The 18,815-nt window shown below is 45.6% G+C and overlaps 2 protein-coding genes across 8 annotated transcripts in view; both read right to left on the reverse strand.

Annotated features, from left to right (window-relative positions):
• The window catches only part of CSGALNACT2 (chondroitin sulfate N-acetylgalactosaminyltransferase 2), a 44,205-nt gene extending 40,970 nt beyond the window's left edge, over positions 1-3,235 (reverse strand). For all 6 annotated transcript variants that reach the window (XM_059398056.1, XM_059398054.1, XM_059398050.1 and 3 more), the window contains exon 1: positions 3,067-3,235. The gene's annotated coding sequence lies outside the window, so the exon portion shown is untranslated. The remainder of the gene's footprint in view (positions 1-3,066) is intronic.
• A 9,399-nt stretch (positions 3,236-12,634) lies between these two features.
• RET (ret proto-oncogene) overlaps positions 12,635-18,815 on the reverse strand; it is a 50,759-nt gene continuing 44,578 nt past the window's right edge. Inside the window, exons 17-20 of one of the 2 annotated variants that reach the window (XM_059398060.1) lie at positions 18,165-18,302; positions 16,950-17,049; positions 15,248-15,395; positions 12,635-13,882 (exon numbers count right to left, since the gene is read on the reverse strand). In XM_059398060.1, coding sequence (XP_059254043.1) covers positions 13,725-13,882; positions 15,248-15,395; positions 16,950-17,049; positions 18,165-18,302 — 544 coding nt within the window. In that variant the 3' untranslated portion in view covers positions 12,635-13,724. Of the gene's footprint in view, positions 13,883-14,468; positions 15,396-16,949; positions 17,050-18,164; positions 18,303-18,815 lie in introns of those variants that run through there. The other variant, XM_059398061.1, reaches the window with a different exon arrangement.

Raw genomic sequence — 18,815 nt, forward strand, 5'->3', positions numbered from 1 at the left:
GGGCGCCTGGGTGGCTCAGTGGGTTAGGCCGCTGCCTTCGGCTCGGGTCATGATCTCAGGGTTCTGGGATCGAGTCCCGCATCGGGCTCTCTGCTCAGCAGGGAGCCTGCTTCCTTCTCTCTCTCTCTGCCTGCCTCTCAGTGTACTTGTAATTTCTCTCTGTCAAATAAATAAATAAAATCTTTAAAAAAAAAAAAAGACTCTGTATGAATGAACTAGACAGTCCATTCATAAACTCAGATAATTCTTAGAGAAATTTCCTGTTGCTTTCCTTTCTTCTTTTGACATTCTACCCTAAGGTGAGAAAGGGAAATCAGGCATCTACTGTGAGTTGCAAGGGGAAGAGAATGGGGAATAGAAGCTGTTAGCTGGCCAGAAACTCTTGACTTGTGTCACATCTTTCTATAAGCTTGCTGAAAAGGTATACTTACTGATCATTCCCACTACACAGATGAAATGGAGACCAGAGAGGGAAGGGCTGATTTTTGGCCAACACTTTGTCTCCTGATACATCTTTCTGTTTGGCTCTGGATGCCCAAGATTCAGCTTGGATACTCCTACCCTCATGATCTGCAGTTATTTCTCCTCTTCTAATTTCTATTTCTTCTTGGAACTGCTATGAGATGTTCATTGATTCTTCTGGATCTATTTTCCATGTCATAACTATTTTTTCCTATTTCTACTTTTTAATATTCAAGAACTAATTATTTTCAAGGCAGCCTATATATGTTAAATAGGTATGATGCCCTCCCAAACCTGAGCATACTAATATTAATTTTAAAGTTTTCTTCTATTCCTTACATCAACTCCATTGCTTCAGATCCAGTTCTACATATCTCTTACACGCTACTAATTTCTGTTGTTTATCCCCATTATAAAGGTATCAGCATCTCATTATACATGGTAATCACTGTACTCCTGCAGTAAATTCACATTTGTAACTAACCCTATAATTCAATTTTATACTTACACCCAGACTTGTATAGTATGACAACAACAAGATAATTTTTTAACTTGCAAACCCATGATTTTCTATCCATTTTTTAGTCACATCATTTTGGTGTTTCATTTCCCTTAACAACCACCAACTTGAGTAACACAGTTATTATCTAAGTGTTATGCAATAAGCTTCAGGGACAGATCGTCACCAGCTCTAACAGACTTATCTAACAGTTAAACAAGTAATCAGAGGCTGGTAGAAGATTGTCACAGATGTGCAACTAAAGAAATAAATAATAATACAGTAATGAATCGCTTAAGTCTTGAACTCAAAATAGTTTTGCTTTTTACCAATCTTTAATGTTACAGAAGTTAAAATAACAAATTCTACTGAAAAAGAAAGACTCCATGTTGGTTAAAACAATTTTCTGCCCACCTTATGATAGTTATTCCATAGCTGACAGAAATGCACACAGGTGTTCACCAAGAACATTTATAAGAATGTTCATAGTATTCTTCAAAATATGTAATAACAGAAACTGAAAACACAAATATCCATCAACAAAAGAATAGCCATGTAGTCATACCAATGGCATATTAACCATCAATAAAAGTTAATGAACCACTGATACATGAAACATCATGGTAACTCTCACAAGCAATGTGCTAAGCATTTTGCATGATTCCATTAACACCAAGCGCAAAACAGACAAAACTAAGATGATGACGGAAATCATAACACTGATTGGGGGCAGGAGTAAAACTTGGAAGAAACAGTAAATCTCCTGGGATGATGGAAATGTTCTGTAAATATAATTTGTTGGTCTAGCTTGTGGTAACACAAGTTAATAAATATATAAAAATCCATTCAGTTGTATAATTAAGATTTATGTACCTGATGACTTCACATGTATTTTATACCTCAATAGAAAAGTTAAGAAAAAATGTAATTTCCAAGCTGTCAATATTCAATAAATATTGTAGTCAACCATATTCAGTCATAAATATTGGAAACCCCAAATCCTTTTTATATTCTTTTAGCTGTAAGATGATTTTAAACAAATGGTATCAGAAAAATAATACAAAATGAAGGTTAGCATTCTGAGTCATGATACTTGATTTCCCATGTCTAAATTTGGGAGCACTGTGTTTTGTTTTGTTAAGATTTTTATTTTTATTTATTTGACACAGAGAGAGAGAGAGAGAGACAGCGTGACAGGTAACACAATCAGGGGGAGAGGGAGAAGCATGCTCCGGGCTGAGCAGGGAGACAAGATGCGGGGCTCGATCCCAGGACCCTGGGACCTGAGCCAAAGGCAGATGCTTAAGGACTGAGCCACCAGGCGCCCTGGAAGCACTGTTTTAATACATTTAAAGACAACATTAATTGCACCAGAAATAAAGACCCAGCTCCTGAGAACCTTCAATGAGGTTAAATGTCCAGACGCTGCATATAAATCTCAAGAACAGGCTGAAGGATAAGAGCTTAAGATTTATAATTAAATTTTCATTCTGCAAATAATGTCATCACCAATAAAAGCATCAGTATTGCGTTTACAAATGATTCCTCCGCCCACTGTTCAGAAACAGCGCAATTTTGTAGATGAAGACTGAAAATGCAAGAAGCTCCCGGTCCTGTAGTCTCCTCGGCCCCACTAATTCCTACACAGATGTGCGTCTTTAAAGGCGTCTGGTTTCTGGCAGATAGAGCGAGGGGCTGCTGTCAAGAGACTACTACATTAACGCCATAAAGAGGTAACAGCTGACTACAAAGTTTATGCACTGAGAGAAGCACAGAGAGTGGTGAGTTAGATTTAAAAAAAAAAAAAAAAAAAAAAAAAAGTGATAAAAATAAAACACACCCAAACCAACGGTCCTCTGACAGCATCGTTCTCAAAAGAGAACTCAAACCGCTCCGAAAAAACTGTGACTTTTCCTGACAGAGCAGCGGCCTCCCGAGGGCTTGTCCGGGAGGCGACCCCATTGGGATAGGGTCCCCCAGCGGGCTCGTCAGTAAAGCCACCCGACCCGGACAAGGACCCACAGCCCTCCGCCCGCGCCCCGACTGCCCCGGCCCGAGCCGCCAGAGCCACTGGCAGGCGAGGCCGGGTGGGGCCGGGTACTCACCGCGCTCACCAGTCCGCACAAGGCCACCGCCGCCCTGCCACCTCCTCCCCGGCCGCGGGCATACCCCGGCGGCGCCCGGCGCACAGGGCTTATCACCGCCTCACAGCCCACCACACGCGGCCGCGCAGACGACCGCCACTTCCGGCGCGCGTGAGGAAATGAGGCTGCCGCCGCGGCGCGCGCCTGCCCCGCCCCGCCCACACCCAAACCCCGGCAGCCCCGCCCTAGCCCCGCCCACTTTCTCGCCCGCGCCCCTTGTCAGGCTTGGGAAGCTCAGTAACTGACATACAGTAACGACTAATCGATTATCTGTTTAGAATATGTGTATGTGTAGTTCCAAAAACGATTTAGAGCGACCGGCAGAGTGCCCCAGGCAGAAAATCGTTCCCGCAGGAACAAGAGTCTGCAGGGAGAGGAGTACCAGCTCCAGTGGACCGCTGACTGCGAGAGGGAGGGACTCAGCGCCATTCTGCTCGCGACCTCTGTCCTGGGAGCCCGAAGGGGCGAAGAGTGCCTTCGTGGGCACTGAGCTAAGGACTGACAGATCGACAGAGATGTCCCAGCATCCTCGAGGGTGCTGGGCTGCGCTTGATGTCCCCAGCGAGGAAGTCCTGAGTTGCCACTGGACCTTTAGCCATTTCCATTACTTTGGACGTGGGTGGGTTTCCTTATATGTGAAACGAGGGAGACATTGTGGAAGATGGCTTGAGAGCTAAGACTGTATGATCTTAGTGAGTGGAAAAAAAGAAAGCCCTCCCCAACATCCCTTCCACTCAACTGCTTATTTCAGAGCATCCCCCAAGGACGCTGCCTTGAAGAGTGATAGCCTGTGCAGGGGGAGAGATATCAGGCAGCACCAGCCCCTGCTTGTGTCTGGGCAGGACACGGAGGTGGTTAAGAGTGGCTGTGGGGTCTGCCTCCCACCATGCTCTGCTTTCCTTAGTGGCTACCCTGGCAGGTGACCACACTTAGCCTCTCTTAGCCTGTTTCCTCAGCTGTGTTGTAGGGACAGTAATGATAGCATATGCTTCCTAAGGGTGTTGTGAGCGTTAAATGCAATTTTGTGTTTGATGCGTTTGGCACACTGCCTGGCAGGTGGCAGGCAGTTGAAGCTCACTGTCACCATTAAGTACATTAGTTAGAGCAGAAGACGGGTGACTATGGGATGCATCCCATAGAAGTGGCATTCCTAGAAGGGAAGATTTGCTCCCAATCACAGCTGTCTTCATTGTGTGATGGTTATTGGGATGTCTTTAATACAGATGTTCTCCTCCCATACGTCTTGTGGGAAGTCCCATTGCTAAGAGAGTAGATAGCCTACTTCTAAGCCAGGCTTGCTGGATGTCCAGCCTCTTCCTAATATCAAGGTGTCATTCCACTCTCATGTCATTTCTGAGCAACTGTAAGCATTTATAGTTTTAACACTCTTTCCCTCAACCTGGCCCAAGAGTAAATAATTCATCTAGTCATAGATTCCATGGGTCTGGGACCTTGTGAAGATATGGACCATGTCTTTTTCATCTACCACTACTCGGCACGTAAGAAGCATTCAATAAATGTGAATTGAATTGGTTAAAATAAGAATACACAAGTATCTCTCCTTTATCCAGAATCTCAGACCCCTCAAGAGGATGGCATGAATGATTAAGCTTTCTGTACAGATGCCTGATTATGCTCTGGTAAGGCAGTCAGCCTTGTGTGAGTCTACTTAGCATAAATTCTCTAAAGTTTAAGACTGCCATGGGTGTTTTTGTTCTGTGAACCTGAGGATCCAGCTTGGGAGTATAAATGCAAATGTAAATTCTCGTGGGAGAATTAGGGAGTGGGTACAGAGCACAGTATTGGTGAATTTAAGAGGATAAGACAGAAGTACTTTAAATATTTAAGGGGTTACTGCAAGTAAATATAAATGGAAGTCCATTGAACTGTCAGGGGATTATGTTCCCAGGCTGGCAGCTTTGAAGCCCTCCATCCCACTCTAAGTTACTACATATTATTAGTTAAGACATTGTAATCAACCTGTGCCTGACATTCCTGCTGATGGACCTTAGGAGTCTACAGAAAAAGGGGTATGTGGATCTCGTCCTCCAGTTTCATATCCAATAACGGCAAATGCTTAGGCTTTTTTCTTTTTCTGCTGCCGCTACAGACTTTAAATTGGATGAGGCTATCTGCTCTCCTAGGGCAGGGACATGGCTTCTCCTTTTCTCTCAAGGACCCCTAAGCCAGGCACAGGGCCTGAGCCATTATACGTGCCCACTGCATACCCACAGATGCATGAATGACTGAATACTGGTGAATTCTACAGCTCTAACTTTCCTCTAGTGGGGGCCAAGTAATAGCAAGATAAGTCTACTCCACTAATCAGATGCAAAAGAGCCTCACCTTCTATTGTGTGGCAGTGCACAGTAGAACCACTCCCTTCCACGTTAAACATTCTATTTTTTGTCTACCTCCACTAGCCTTATCAGTGTTGGGTTTTCTTTTTTATTTATAGCATTTTGTTTTTCTTCCTTTATCCTACACTTTCCTTACTGATCATGCTGTGTAGCCATGTGTGGCACAGGCTGCATTCAGCAGCAGGTGCTTCTCCCAGTTTTAACCCTTCCAATCTTATTGACATCCCTGTGGAGTAGGTTATGGTCATCAGTTTACCTTAGAGAAAACAGAAACTCAGAGAGGAAACTGCAGAGGCTCACCCAGGACAGGAACCGACCAGAAGTTGAAGCAGTGCGGTTAGGGTTAGCAGTCATGTCTTGTACACTGCTAGTTGGATTCTTCATTAGCATTGTTGTTTTTAAAATAATTGAGGTTCTGCCATCAATGGATTTAAATTGTTAGCTTTTTATTATTTTTTGAATTGCTAAATCAAATACTAAATACATGTAATTTAAATTTGGAGAGACAATAATGCATAATTCAAGTTCTGTGGCAGATAATGGGTGATACAAATAAAATAAGTAGTTCCATTGAGAAAAATACAAAAGTACTGTTATGGTATATTAATATCAGAAGAATAGAGTTTTTTCCACAAGAATCTCCACTCTGAGGTGGCGGTGCCTTCTTTCTTCTTCTTCTTTCTCCTCCTCCCCCTCCCCCTACTCCCCCCCAACTCCTCATCCTCGTCTTCCTCCACTATAAAGCTTTCCCACTCCCCTAACCTGCTTTTGAGCTCTTGCCAAATGGAAGTGATGAGGGCTGACTCCCTTGCTATATAGCAAGCTCTAAAGAACCTTTGCCTATTCTCACTGAGCCATGTTTGTTTCCATAGTTTCCTTAATGGGGCCACCAAGCTATGGCCTTCATTGTTTATTGCCTCAGACCATAGCTTTCACTCAGGCATGGTATTCACAGAGGCCCCTTGTGCCCTGCTGTTCTTGGTTTATAAGGATATGGCAAATTGGCATCGGGTCTGACCTCTGCTTGCTTTGCCTTGAGTTCCTTGGCTATTAATTCTCAGTTTGGGAATCTGGTTTTGTTATTGATTCCCATTTATTTGGAATCTTTGATGGAATCAGACCATTCCCTTCATCCCCTTTTGCTGTCTTTTATGTTACTGTTTTGCCTACTTTCTAAAAGTTTGTTTAACATATGGAGAATCATAGGGCAGAACGCTGGCATAGGCCCTAGAACACTGTTGCTCAAGTTGGTTCACAGACCTGAGTTTGGGGTTCTCTCCAGACCAGCATCCATTTTCACATGGTATTCTCCCCTGTGTCTTCCTTGTGTCCAAATTTCCCTCTCCTTATAAGGGTACCAATCACTGGATTAGGGGCCCCCATAGTGCAATATGACTTCATCCACAAAGACCCTATTTTCAAATAAGGGCAAATTCACAGGCTGTGGAATTACAGACTTGAACATAATCTTTTGGGGGGGTCAATTCTACCCACTATAGATGGCAACCTCTTCAATTTCTGGTAGATTCAAGTGCCACTCTTTCTGAATTAAACCCTGTCACTTTTGCTCAATTTTTTCCTGGGAGTAAACATATGGCATATGGAAAGCATTTCAAACAACCCACAGTTTTCCTCTGTTTTCTGAATGGTTAACTGTAAGCATCGAGCCCTTGATTGCCAACACTTACAATAAGAGATTCTCTCCTCTGGGAGCCCAGATATGAACAGGCTTTCTAGAACCTGTGGGTGGCTCCTCAAAGGTCTCCTTCCCTAGACATCTGAGACAGGAGAAAGCCCTTTTGCCTGTTTGTGCAAGAGCAATCTGGACAAGCCCTTGGACTTCCATGGGAACTATCCAAAACCCATCACTTACTGTAGCCTTCCCTTGACACACTGTAAATACTTATCCCCCCAGTGTTAGGGCAAGTGCTCAGCTACAAAATTTGTTGATGCTTCTGCTGAGCTAGTTCCAAGCTCCTTGCTTGACCTCATGATTCTTCCTGAAATAGATACATTACTATTGACTGGAAACATAGCACTTCTCAGCCACTGATTAAACTCTTATGAAATTCTATTATTCTCTCCCTCTCAGGTCCTACTTACTGCTACAACACCCTGAATCCAGGCACTCTCCTTCCTCTATCAGAAGAAGGGGAGCCTATTGCTGATAATTTGATAATCAGATAATTTGAGAACTCTCTGTACCTTACTCATATGTTAATTATAGTCTCATATTGAGAACCCTGAGCTAATCCTGTTTGCTGATGAATCATTCTCGAAACTGGAAGTTATCAAGCAGCATATACTATCATTAATTGAAGAGATCCTTTAGAATATAGTCTTCTCCTGAGATAAAATCAGTCCAAATGGCAGAATACATTGTATTTACTAGAGCTTGTTAACTAGCCAAAGACTAGAGAGTAAACATATATGTAGACAGAAAATAGGCTTTTGGAGTACTACACGACTTTAGGATGCTAGAACCCCCACAAAAATGGACAGCAAGTTAAGCAGTTTTTAGATGCACTCTACTTACTGCAAAGGTGGCTATTATGAAGTTCGAGAACCATGCAAAAAAGAGACAAGGTTGAAACTCAAGCAAACACTACAGATCATCATGCCAAACAGCTAAATTTCTCCCTGATACTACTCATAGAGCACAAATTGATTACTACCTTAAAGCAACACTAAAAAAGCTGTAAATAGACAGTTGCATTGTTTTTAAATTTCATGTGGGTTAGTCATGGTGTGTGCCCTTCCTAATATTATACTTGGATCAGTGACATAGGGAAAGTAGGGCAGGCAATACAGTACCTTAAGAGCAAAAGCTACCTCATGGGATTTATTCATGGCCTGGGTTATTAGGGTTCTGGGTTCAAAGCATCTTACAGGGGTTATTAATTGTTCTTGTTCTTGTCATAGTGGTCGTGATACTGGTCTACTGCATTCTCTCCAGGGTCTGAAATGCTTCTGCACAGATCACATGATCTCCATGATGATATAACAGAAAGGTTGAAAAGACCTCATGGTACAGTTGGCCAGAGAGATGACTGGACAATCGATCTCAAAGTGGCGAAGATCTGGATTTCTAGACTTCCCTGAATTCTCCAACTTCTCACAAGCAAGCAAATGATCCGAAAGGAGGACTGAGTCCAAATATGCAAACAGACAATGATTGGACCACATGTAAACTGAGAAACTCTGACCCACACCTCTGCAGGAACCAGTCCAGAATGGTCAGGGCTGGTGCCACTTTTGTTATTTCCAAATCAGGACCAACCAGAGAAAGCCAAGTATATTGCCAAAGCCAATCTCATAAGATGCCTGGCTTCTAGGTAGCCTACCTCCAGATTCCCCGTGCCAACAACCTCCAGTCACAACATGCCTGAAGCCTCCCTCCCTCACCTCCTTTTTAAACTATAAATCTTTTCCCCTCCTCTGCCTGCTTTACATTTATTTTAAAAGCAAGTGATGGTGGTTGACTCCCTCGCTATAGCAAGTCCAGAATAAACAACCTCTGTTCATTTTCATTTGGATGGTCTTTACTTGCTTCTGTGAAACTAAAGATTATATGTAATTGGACTTCTCTTAAAAAAAAAAACAATTTTCTACCACAATTCTTCTTTTACTTCTTTTAATGACTACCTTATGAGAAACCAGAACCTTTGCATCCTCTGTGCCATTTCTTTTCTTAAAAATCATTTCTGATAATCTCTTCTTTCCATATACTTAGGGAGTCCCCCAGACCCTTAGCAGGCACCTGGACTGCCAGGTCTTGTGGCCACAGAGCCTCCAGGAAAATTTTTAAGCTCTTTAAAACTCTTAAGAGGCACAAAGCGTGCAGCACATCATAGGCCCTTGGTGGGAGAAGTGTCTGAAGATAGGCTGTGACGCAGGTACCATGCGGGCTCTCTGCAGACTTCCAGGCAAAGTCTCTTGCCTCAGGTAACAAGAGGCAGCCTCAAATACTTCCTTCTCTGGGGCTGGACCCTTTCCAGCACACAGGAATGATTTTCCTCCACGGGGTGAATGACATGTGCAGAAAAGGACTGGCGGAGGTGACAAACAGGAGCAACCAAAAAGCATATGACTTACCCTGGCACTGCTTACAAAATTGACCAAGATAAACAGAAACAGGGACACTTAAAATGAACATAACATTTTTATTCATGAATTTGACCCTTTTCACAGTAAATATTGCCTGTGTATGCATATCAAAATTATTTCCTTTTCAAAAAAAATTTTTTGGTATTTTTTTAGTTTTGGAAGGTACTTACCTTGCCTGTTCATGCTAACTTTGAACATGAATTTCTCAGTGTCCTCTGAAAGGATGCAGGATTATGGTGCCTCCTGGTGTGGACTATAGAACTCCTGAACTCACAATGCTTGGGGTGGTCTCAGGTTGTGACTCCTTCCATGCTACCTGGCCCGGTTCCCTGTGACACTGATGTTCCTGTAGTCACCATGTTCCTGTTGATGGCCTTCCTGTCACACTCTGGGCCCAGGCTCTGGTTGAGAGGAGTTGGTTGGCCAGGTCCTGTGATTTGCACATCCCAGAAACACCTGCAAAAATATCTCATCGCTTGGCACAACCATGAAAACCTGAGTGGCAAAGATAAACCGTGATTTCTTCTGGGCACTCATAGTACCCCTTAACCTTGGGCACGAGGCGTGTTCTCTCTGCCATTATTACACTGCCGCCCAGCCAGCCTCGGCTGCAGATGGGGAGAGGGGTTTCAAATGGAAAGATTCTCCATGTGGAGGTGCTGATTTTTTGTGATGTCAGCTAAGAATCTTCCTATGAATCCCTACAGTTCTAAAGGGGCCATCAAGACTGCTGCCTGTGGAGGAGAGACGAGAACAGAAGAGTCCCAGAAGAGAGGGCTGTTTTCTGTTCATACGAGGGCAAGAGCTATGGATAAGCTCCACACACATCTTCATGCCAAAAGGATGAGGAACCCCACCCCCACCCCCACGCCACCCTGCCCTGCTGCTGAACATGGCCTTCAGATCAATGCTATGTCTTTCTGGGGCCACAGAACCAAGGGTTTCTCAGGCACCTTCTAGAACCACCCTAAAATGTTACCTGCTAAATATCCTACATGTGAATATGCTCAAAGGGGAAGAGGAAACCATTCACCGGGGGACAAATGCTTCATTTATATTGGGGAAGCCTATGCTTTTCTTCTGAATTTTCTTTTATATATAAAGTATTTGTCCACGCCCTGTTCTCAGACATTATCTTCAACTAAATTTCCACCCTTAAAATAAGATGGCCTTATGGTGGGAAAGCTTCCTGTGTGGAAGTTGGTGGAGAAATGTGCTTTTTAAGACAAATAAACCAAACACACACATACACACATACACACACACTCCTGATGGCAGTTCAAAGCTCTTGTAAAAGGGGCTTTTAGTATTTTAGTATTAGCTTTTCTCAGCATGGGTTTCTAAACGTTCAGAGGAAAAGGCTATAACAAATAGCCCACTTTACGAATTATATTTACTTCCAGTTTCCGTGATCCAGATTGAAGGAGGACGCCACGAGCAGAAATGGGTCCCGAGGGCCAGGAGCTGGAGCTCCGAGGGCCAGGAGCAGCTCATGCGTGTGTGTGTGTGTGTGTGTGTGTGTGTGTATGTGTGTGTCTTCATGCATGCACACGTGTATGGGAAACAACATGGGCCCTTGGCACCTAGTACACAACACAACCACGAATCAGATTTATGTTGGTAACAGCTTGTGTTTGTCAACTGACCCACCGGACCCCTGCCAGGCATTTGAGGAGGAGTTCAGAGAGAGCCTGCCTAACCCAACAGGACTTACACAGAAGCATGTAGTCTTTTAACCCTCATAGTGGCTCAGAATGTTTCCTCTGACTGCAGTGGGCCTACAGCTTTGGCTACAAGTTTTACACCCTCTCTCATATATCTGTCCAACTCCAGCTTCAAGAAATAAACCACATTTGCTAGAGAACCACAGATACCTGAACTCGACATGGCTGCTGCTCTATTTCAGGGAAGGAAACATGAAGGAAGAAGTTTCCTGAAGGTTGGGATAAGGGGAGTTTTAACAGTTACCACAAATGTACCTATTCCCATACATATTGTGTAAGATAAATCAAAGGTACCACCGAGCACCTCCTAGTTCTTTGAGCATTGTTACTTCCCCAGGGGTGACAACAACAGATTTCCTTGTGATATTTCAATCTTTACACGGAAACATCAAAATCAGGAACCTGATGTTTCTAACGAGGGAGTTAAAAAGAGAAAAGAAGTTTACGCCTTTTATGATACATGATTTTATTTGTATAACTGAAATTATTTCCTTAGTCACCTTGATTACAAAAGCAAATTAACATGATATGGCTTAATAACCTTTCATAAATAGATTTTACAAATTTTAATAACTGACAGACTGCTACTTAATACTCCATAATACTTAATACTTATTACCTTTGGTGTATATGCATACGAAATTTGTCTGGAAGGACTAGTAAGTAGGAGTGCTTTTAAAATTCAGGAATAGACAATTAGATAACTGGTCAAGGGTCAGTTCCCCATCACTGCGTCAGCCAATTAGACCTGGAGTTCTCACCCTGCCAAGGACAAACCTACGGTGGCAACTCACACTTATTGAGTAGGTATCTTTAACAATTTGAGAAGGTTTATTCTTTTTTCTTCATTTAAGAAGACTATCATTAATCACATCTGAAAACCAAAAGTTGACCACAGCTAGATATTTGTGAAAGAACTTACCACAATGTGTCTGAAAAACAACCTCAACTAAAGTCAGGTCACATCTCCTGTAAGTGTTTTTCCAGTTCTCTCTCTCTGGGTTTGTGTGCACACTCATACACACACACACACACACACACACACACACACACATACCCGTGAGGCTCTGATACATACTCACCCAACCTACAAAAATGCCCTAATTTTACTGCTTTTGTGAAATGCCTCTAAGCTACAGTATTTGGATGAGACACTGTCTTCACCGGGCTTTAAGTCGGAAAACCAGGCAGGGTGTTGGTCACCGAGTCTCTCTGCCGAAGTTGCAGACAGAAGAGCTGCCGGGGACTTCCCAAAAGCCACCCCCACAAGATGGGAGGAGCGCTGAGTGTCCGTGACCACAAACAAGCCGTGAAGAATGACAAAAAGCTTATGAGTCATGATCAGAATCTAGTAAACAGAAATGTCCTGCTAGAGCAGCATTGCGTTACAAACACAGAAAAGAGTGGATGCACATACCTTTTCACACAAGCTCTATGAGAGCCAAAACATTGTCTTTCCACATCAGAACTGTAATCAGAGGTGTAGCAGTCCTTGGCTATTGTCAGCCTTACTTCTAACACAGCTAGCTTGACGGTCCCTTTTAGACTGAGCCTAGCCCCACCCACTCCCGCTGTGTGAGATGAGCCCCTGCTTTCGGGCACCAGATGTTGTGGTGTGCTGACAGCTGGCAGGCTGGTAGCAGAGGAATTCATGGCGGCCAAGTCAGCAATCCCTTCGACCCAAGGCCACTCAAATGCCCCTTTGCTTCATACCGTTCTCGTCAGGGGGCAGTGATTACTCAGTGATGGGGACTGAAGTGTCTGGTGAGCCCTCTCCCCTCACACCACCCCTCTACATCGCAAATATGGCAGCCAACCTCTCCATTGTGCTACATTTAAGAATCATTTAAATCATGATAAAAATCAAAGGTCTTCCTAAGAAATGGTGCCATGATTCTAAAAAACCATTCTTAAGATCTCAAACGTTGAGCGGAGGCCCATCCCGAGGTCCCCTCGTCCCCTCCAGCCCTGGCGGGTGCGGGTAGAGGGAGGCTTTGACCTCACTCTGAGGCCTTGCTGGACTCTTGTTCTGAACAAGGACATGTCGTTTGGGTCAGGTTTTTAAAATTTATTTATTTTTCCTGTTGCCCTTCTGGTGTGTGTGTGTGTGCTTCGTGTTTAAACCTTGGTGCCCTGTTTGGCGGCAACCAGAAAAATCAGACAGCTCAGGTAGTGAGCGAGGGACCCACGTGTGTGAGCACAGAGTGTGTGGTTGTCCCTGGTCAACACGGGCCAACACAGGCTGCTGCTGAGGGCCAAAGAGGAAGGACTAAAAAAAGGCTGGACTCGCAACTTGGGTCCAGTGGCTATGTCTGCCAGGAGGGAAAATCACCAGCCAGTGTTAAGTGTACAAAGGAGGGGCCGGCAGACTTTCCGTTCTCGGTACGTTTCTTCCCCTTGGGAGCCCGTTACCTTTCCCAAAGAAATGTTAACTATCAAATGCGTCCGTTAATTGTGCCGCTGAGGGTGAAACCATCCAGTTAGCATATACACTATCATTTGCATATCTTGGACACACAGTGTTAGTGCCATCAGCTCGCGTGAGTGGTACAGGACTCTCTTCAGGCCAGTTCGGGTCTGACATGCCTAAAAATGAAAACAGATCATTTGTTCTGCACTGAAGAACCAACACTTCATGTGCAAACAGTAAGGCCTTGGCAAAACTCCCTTTGAGGTTCAAACCAAACTTTCTAGTTTCTGTGCCAATTACACGAATGTTTTCATGCTCCAGCTTTCCAAAAACAAGGTTACATTTTTGGGGGAAAGATCACATGCTCTCTTGGTAACTGGAACATAACAGAAACTGCCAATTTTGCCTTTTTATGAGCTTCGAACTCTGAAATCTGATATAAATATCTGTTGACCTGTTTCAGTCTTTTTTCTAAGGCAGCATAAAACAGTGGTGAGTTAAAGGGCTTACTGCAGTGGGGAAGCTTCTATAAAAAGTTCTCTAATGTAAGAAGCCTACTCGTCTTCCATCCAAGCCCACCACGGAGGACAGAATCTTCCAAATCAAGGGTGCACGCGGGCGAGCCCCACAGCGTCGGCAGGACAAATGGCGTGTAGCGCTAGACCCAAAGCCAGCAAGGAATCAGTGACTCAGGAGGCATGCAAAAGGAACAATCTCGGCCGAAAAATGTTTCAAACTCCCAGATTTAAAAACAGTCAATGATTAAGTTAGGAAACACAAAAATTTTCAAGTATTTAATTAAAGACAAAAGAAGGAGTTTTGGCAAGAACCGTATTTACTGTCCATTGCAAGACCACAGCACCACAGACTATGTTCTTTCAAAAGCATTTGCTCCAGCTTTTAGCACTGACTTCGTAAGTGACAACTGTCAGGACAGTGTGTGATGCAAAGGATGTGAAAACAGGAGTCTGCACGTATCCTCCCTGGCTGCGGGCATGTGGGCGGGGCTCGGACCGGGCTGGCCACTGCTTCCCAGTACTGAGTGGCCTCTGAGAGCCACCTACCCGCCCACGTGGGGTCTGGGAGGGACCGGCTGTGCCCTCAATGCAGTCAGGGTGGCGCTGGTTCCTCCTGTCCCAGTTAAATGCCTCCCCACATTGGGTAAATTTATCCCAGTAGTTAAATAAGAAATATTATGACTTGATACCTCCCCACCCCAGAAATGACTTATTTATCATTTTCTCAATATCCCCTGAGAGTTCTGCCCAGCTCTCTTTCTTCTTCATAATCCTAAGTGGCTGGGCAGTAGTGGTCATTATACTTATTTTCACATCCTTTAAAAAAAAAACAAAACAAACATAGTTTCAAAAATGCCTGAATGTAAACGGATGCAAAGTCAGACATTTACAAATAAAAAGGTTCAGAGGGAACTTTGGTTTCATTCAGACCAGAAACACTCTTAAAAAGCATTACAGAGAGTTAAGGATAGTGCAGAGAGGAACGATGTTGCTAGAATCTAGTAAATGCATGTGAAATTCTACCATAGAGTTTGTTTTCAATCCACGTGGAGGGGAGGGCTCGAGGGAGGGGAGCGCTATTACAGTCCACCAGGGGCGTCTCCTCCTCCGAGAGGCCGTCGTCGTAAAGCAGGGAGTCAGATGGGGTGGACGCGGCCAAGTCCAAGTAGTCCTGGAAGAGACAGATGGCCAGTCACCCCACTCACAGGTGGACTTGCCCCCAGCCCCTCCCCGCCCAAAGGCAGAAGGCCTGGTTGAGTCCCACCCCGTGCTGGCTTACTAGCTTCTCTGCGATATCTGAGCCCTGGCCAGACAGCCCCTCTCCCAGCCTCTGCTTTGCTGGCCTTGCTCCACAGCCCTCATTGCTCGCTCTAGAAATTCACCTTCTTGAAGGGCAGAAATGGACTCCTTTGTTGCCTTAGTGCTACCTCTGCAGCATAAAGGGGTACCACACCCAGCACGGGAGAACTGGCCTGTTTACCAAACCCGAGGCTCTGGGAGAGCTCATTGCAGCCCGTTACTCATGTGGGAGGACCAGGAAGCATCTCCGACACTTTTTTTAAAGTGCTGGACACTTTTCAGCTTTCCTCTGAGGACCCATACCATCTAGAACAGCACATCAGGGCCAGAAATCTGAAGTTGTCGAGGTGGGCTGGCCATAGGGTGCTGCTATGGGGCTTCAGCTCCTAAGCCTGGTGATTTCCCAGTGCCTGCCCCTGCCGCCACCCTGGTTAAATGTGTCAAGAACAGTTCTACCATTTTCCTGGATTTTCTCAGTTCTGTCCTAGGAAGGCTGGTTCTCATGGCATCACCTGTTATTTTTATTTAAGGGAACCCTGTGTTCCCAGGATCTGGAGGCTTGGCCCAAGTGGTACACTGATGTTAGGTTTTATTACAAGCATTCTACACTATGCACCTTTGTTTTTGTGTATGAAGAAATGCCAACTTTTAGTAAATGTGTCAGTGCAAAGATGAAACCCTGAAAGCAAGATCTGCGCTTGTCTTGTTTACTTGTATTCCCAGCATCTGAGACCGAATATGGCACATAGCAGTTGCTCAATAAATATTAGCTTAAACTTGTTGGCTTTCTCATTTACCTACAGAGTTATAGGCTGGAGGCACATGGGCTGAATCTAGGCTCCCAAAAATGCTTTATTTGGACTAGACTGAGCTTTTGGAAATTTAAATGAGTTACTAACATTAGAGAGTGGAAAACTTAACATAAATATCCTTTAAAATTCAGAAGACCTGACACTCTGACACTCCTATGCCTCTAGACTGTGTGTGGTTACAGTAAGGGGTCCTTCAGAGGGGCTGGCGTGCTCCTGGCTGCCACAGTCCCCACCACTCCCTAGCTACTTCCAACCACCCACTGGGCCCCTCGTGGCATTTGAATTTAGGATACCCACTTCAACTCTACTCTCTCATGTTCTGTTACTAAAAATTATTTTGACCTTGAGATTTGCCTCTCACACCTATCGATGGATACTTTGAAAGTACAAAGGGAAGAATCTGGGTTTCTTTATGATTTGAGAAGGGGCCAGGTTCAAAGAGAAGGGTTCAGATGCTAGCTGCCCTCGGGAGACAGTGTGACCACCTCCCTTTGTACAGACCTGCTCTGCCCCTGCACTGGGAACTCCATAGAACTGGGGTGAGGTGGGAGTCCCCCCACTGCCATGTTCAGCCGACAGATGGCCGACACCAGCAATTGGCTCCAGGTACTCACTCTGTTCTTAACCATCATCTTCTCCAGGTCTTTGCTGATGTCAGCAAACACCGGCCTCTTGTCCGGTTCCTGCTTCCAGCACTGTAGCATTAGGCCATACCTGGTGGGAAGCACGGGTAGGCAGTTACGACCCAGCAAGGACTGCCCAACCACAGCTGCTGCACCTGGCACCATGCCCTGGGCCCAGACGGCTCTGTTCTCAAACCCCAAAGCTGTCTCTGCTCGCTGACATTGTTCTCTGAGCTGGGCCAGGATCTGAGGGGTCACTAGGCGCTCAGGGTGCGTGGTGCTGTGGTCCAGCATCTTCTGAGTCTCCTCCTCTCCCTTGAGAGAGATTTGTCTTCACTTTCCTTTCAGATAAACAGCTGAGAGGATGCCAAACCCACTACGGTGGCTGAGGGAGCAATGCCAGTCTTTCAAACTCTTAGGCAATATGACTGGTTGTAGAAACAGACAAACGAAACTTCTGCCAATTATACCTCTGTCTGCTGCCTTCCTCACTTCCCCATTTCCCTGGGTCCCCGGCACAGCTGCTGGGCCCCTGGGCTGCCATGTGGCTGTGCACTGGGCCAGCCGCTGCCAGCTCAGGCCACCCAGGGGGATGGCACCTGTTCACCCTTGCACTCCCACACCTAGCCCCGAGCCAGGCATGTGGCAGGTGCACAACACATTTTGTGGAATGAATGGACTAGCACATTTCTGCCTGTGATGGCCCCGTTCTCATGGGTTCTCAGCCTGTCCTCTGAGAAGCATCTGCTGGAATCACTGTATGTGAAGGTGCTCTTGGGTGGCAGTGCCAGGTCTTCTTGCCTGACCCCTGCTGACCTCTGTGCCTCCACGCGGGCACTCCCCAACACGCATCCCCTAAGGTCATTCTGAATTACCTGCCCCTCCCCAACGGTCCTGTGGGGATAGGCCTTGGGCTTAATCTGCTTCCTGGGCCTGAAGAACCCTTTGATCCTTCCTACTACTTCTCATTGGCCCTACTCTCCATCCTCATGTATCACCACGGCCCCAACCCTGGTCCCAGGAAGCGTACTCAGCCCCCAGCAGAATCAGGGTCCCCAGCATCTGCCATCGTGCCCAACGGTGATTCTCTGACTTCTGCCTTGGCGTGCTCTGACCTATTGTTACCCACCACCCAGTTCACCCTGTGCCCAGGGCTGCTCGGGCACAGGGAGGGAGGGAGTATGGGCCAAAGCAAAGCCTGCTCACATCTCCTCACTGCAGTTGTCAGGCCTCTCCATCCGGTAGCCTGTCTTTAGAAGGTTGAAGAGCCGCTCTGGAGGTATCCCGGGGTAGGGGTTGCCCCCTAGAGTCACAATCTCCCATAGCAGGACACCAAAGGACCACCTAAGAGAAGCGAGATGACCCGTGAGAGGCCATACTAGGCTCAGCAGGCCAGACGTCCCTCCTCCCAGCAGCTGTTGACCCAATCAGCCCCCAGGGCAAAGAGCCAGCCAAGGCCTGACTGCATGGACAGGTGTGGAATGGGGCGGGGAAGAAGCCATCTGACCACCCAACTTTCATGCCTGCAGTGCTGAAGCCCCATGAAGCCACTGTCTGGGCTTGGGCCTCGCACCGACAAGAGGTACTTGGCTGGCCTTGTGGCGACGCGCCAAACCATCCGAGACAGCACAGAGCAGCCGAACATATACAGCAACACTCGAGATGGAGACCTAGGCCATGGGACACAGCATTGCCCGCACAATTCCTTCACCTTTCCTGTGGGCTTGGAAACTTTCATAAAATCTTAGAAGAGAAAAGGCACTGCTATGAGAAATATCTAATTGTGAGGGAAAATTTACTGTGAAGTGGGAACAAAATCGTATCACAAAACAGCATTATCACATGAGCCCACTTAGA

This window comes from Mustela nigripes, chromosome 4, assembly GCF_022355385.1.
Source record: "Mustela nigripes isolate SB6536 chromosome 4, MUSNIG.SB6536, whole genome shotgun sequence".
Classification (NCBI taxonomy): domain Eukaryota; kingdom Metazoa; phylum Chordata; class Mammalia; order Carnivora; family Mustelidae; genus Mustela; species Mustela nigripes.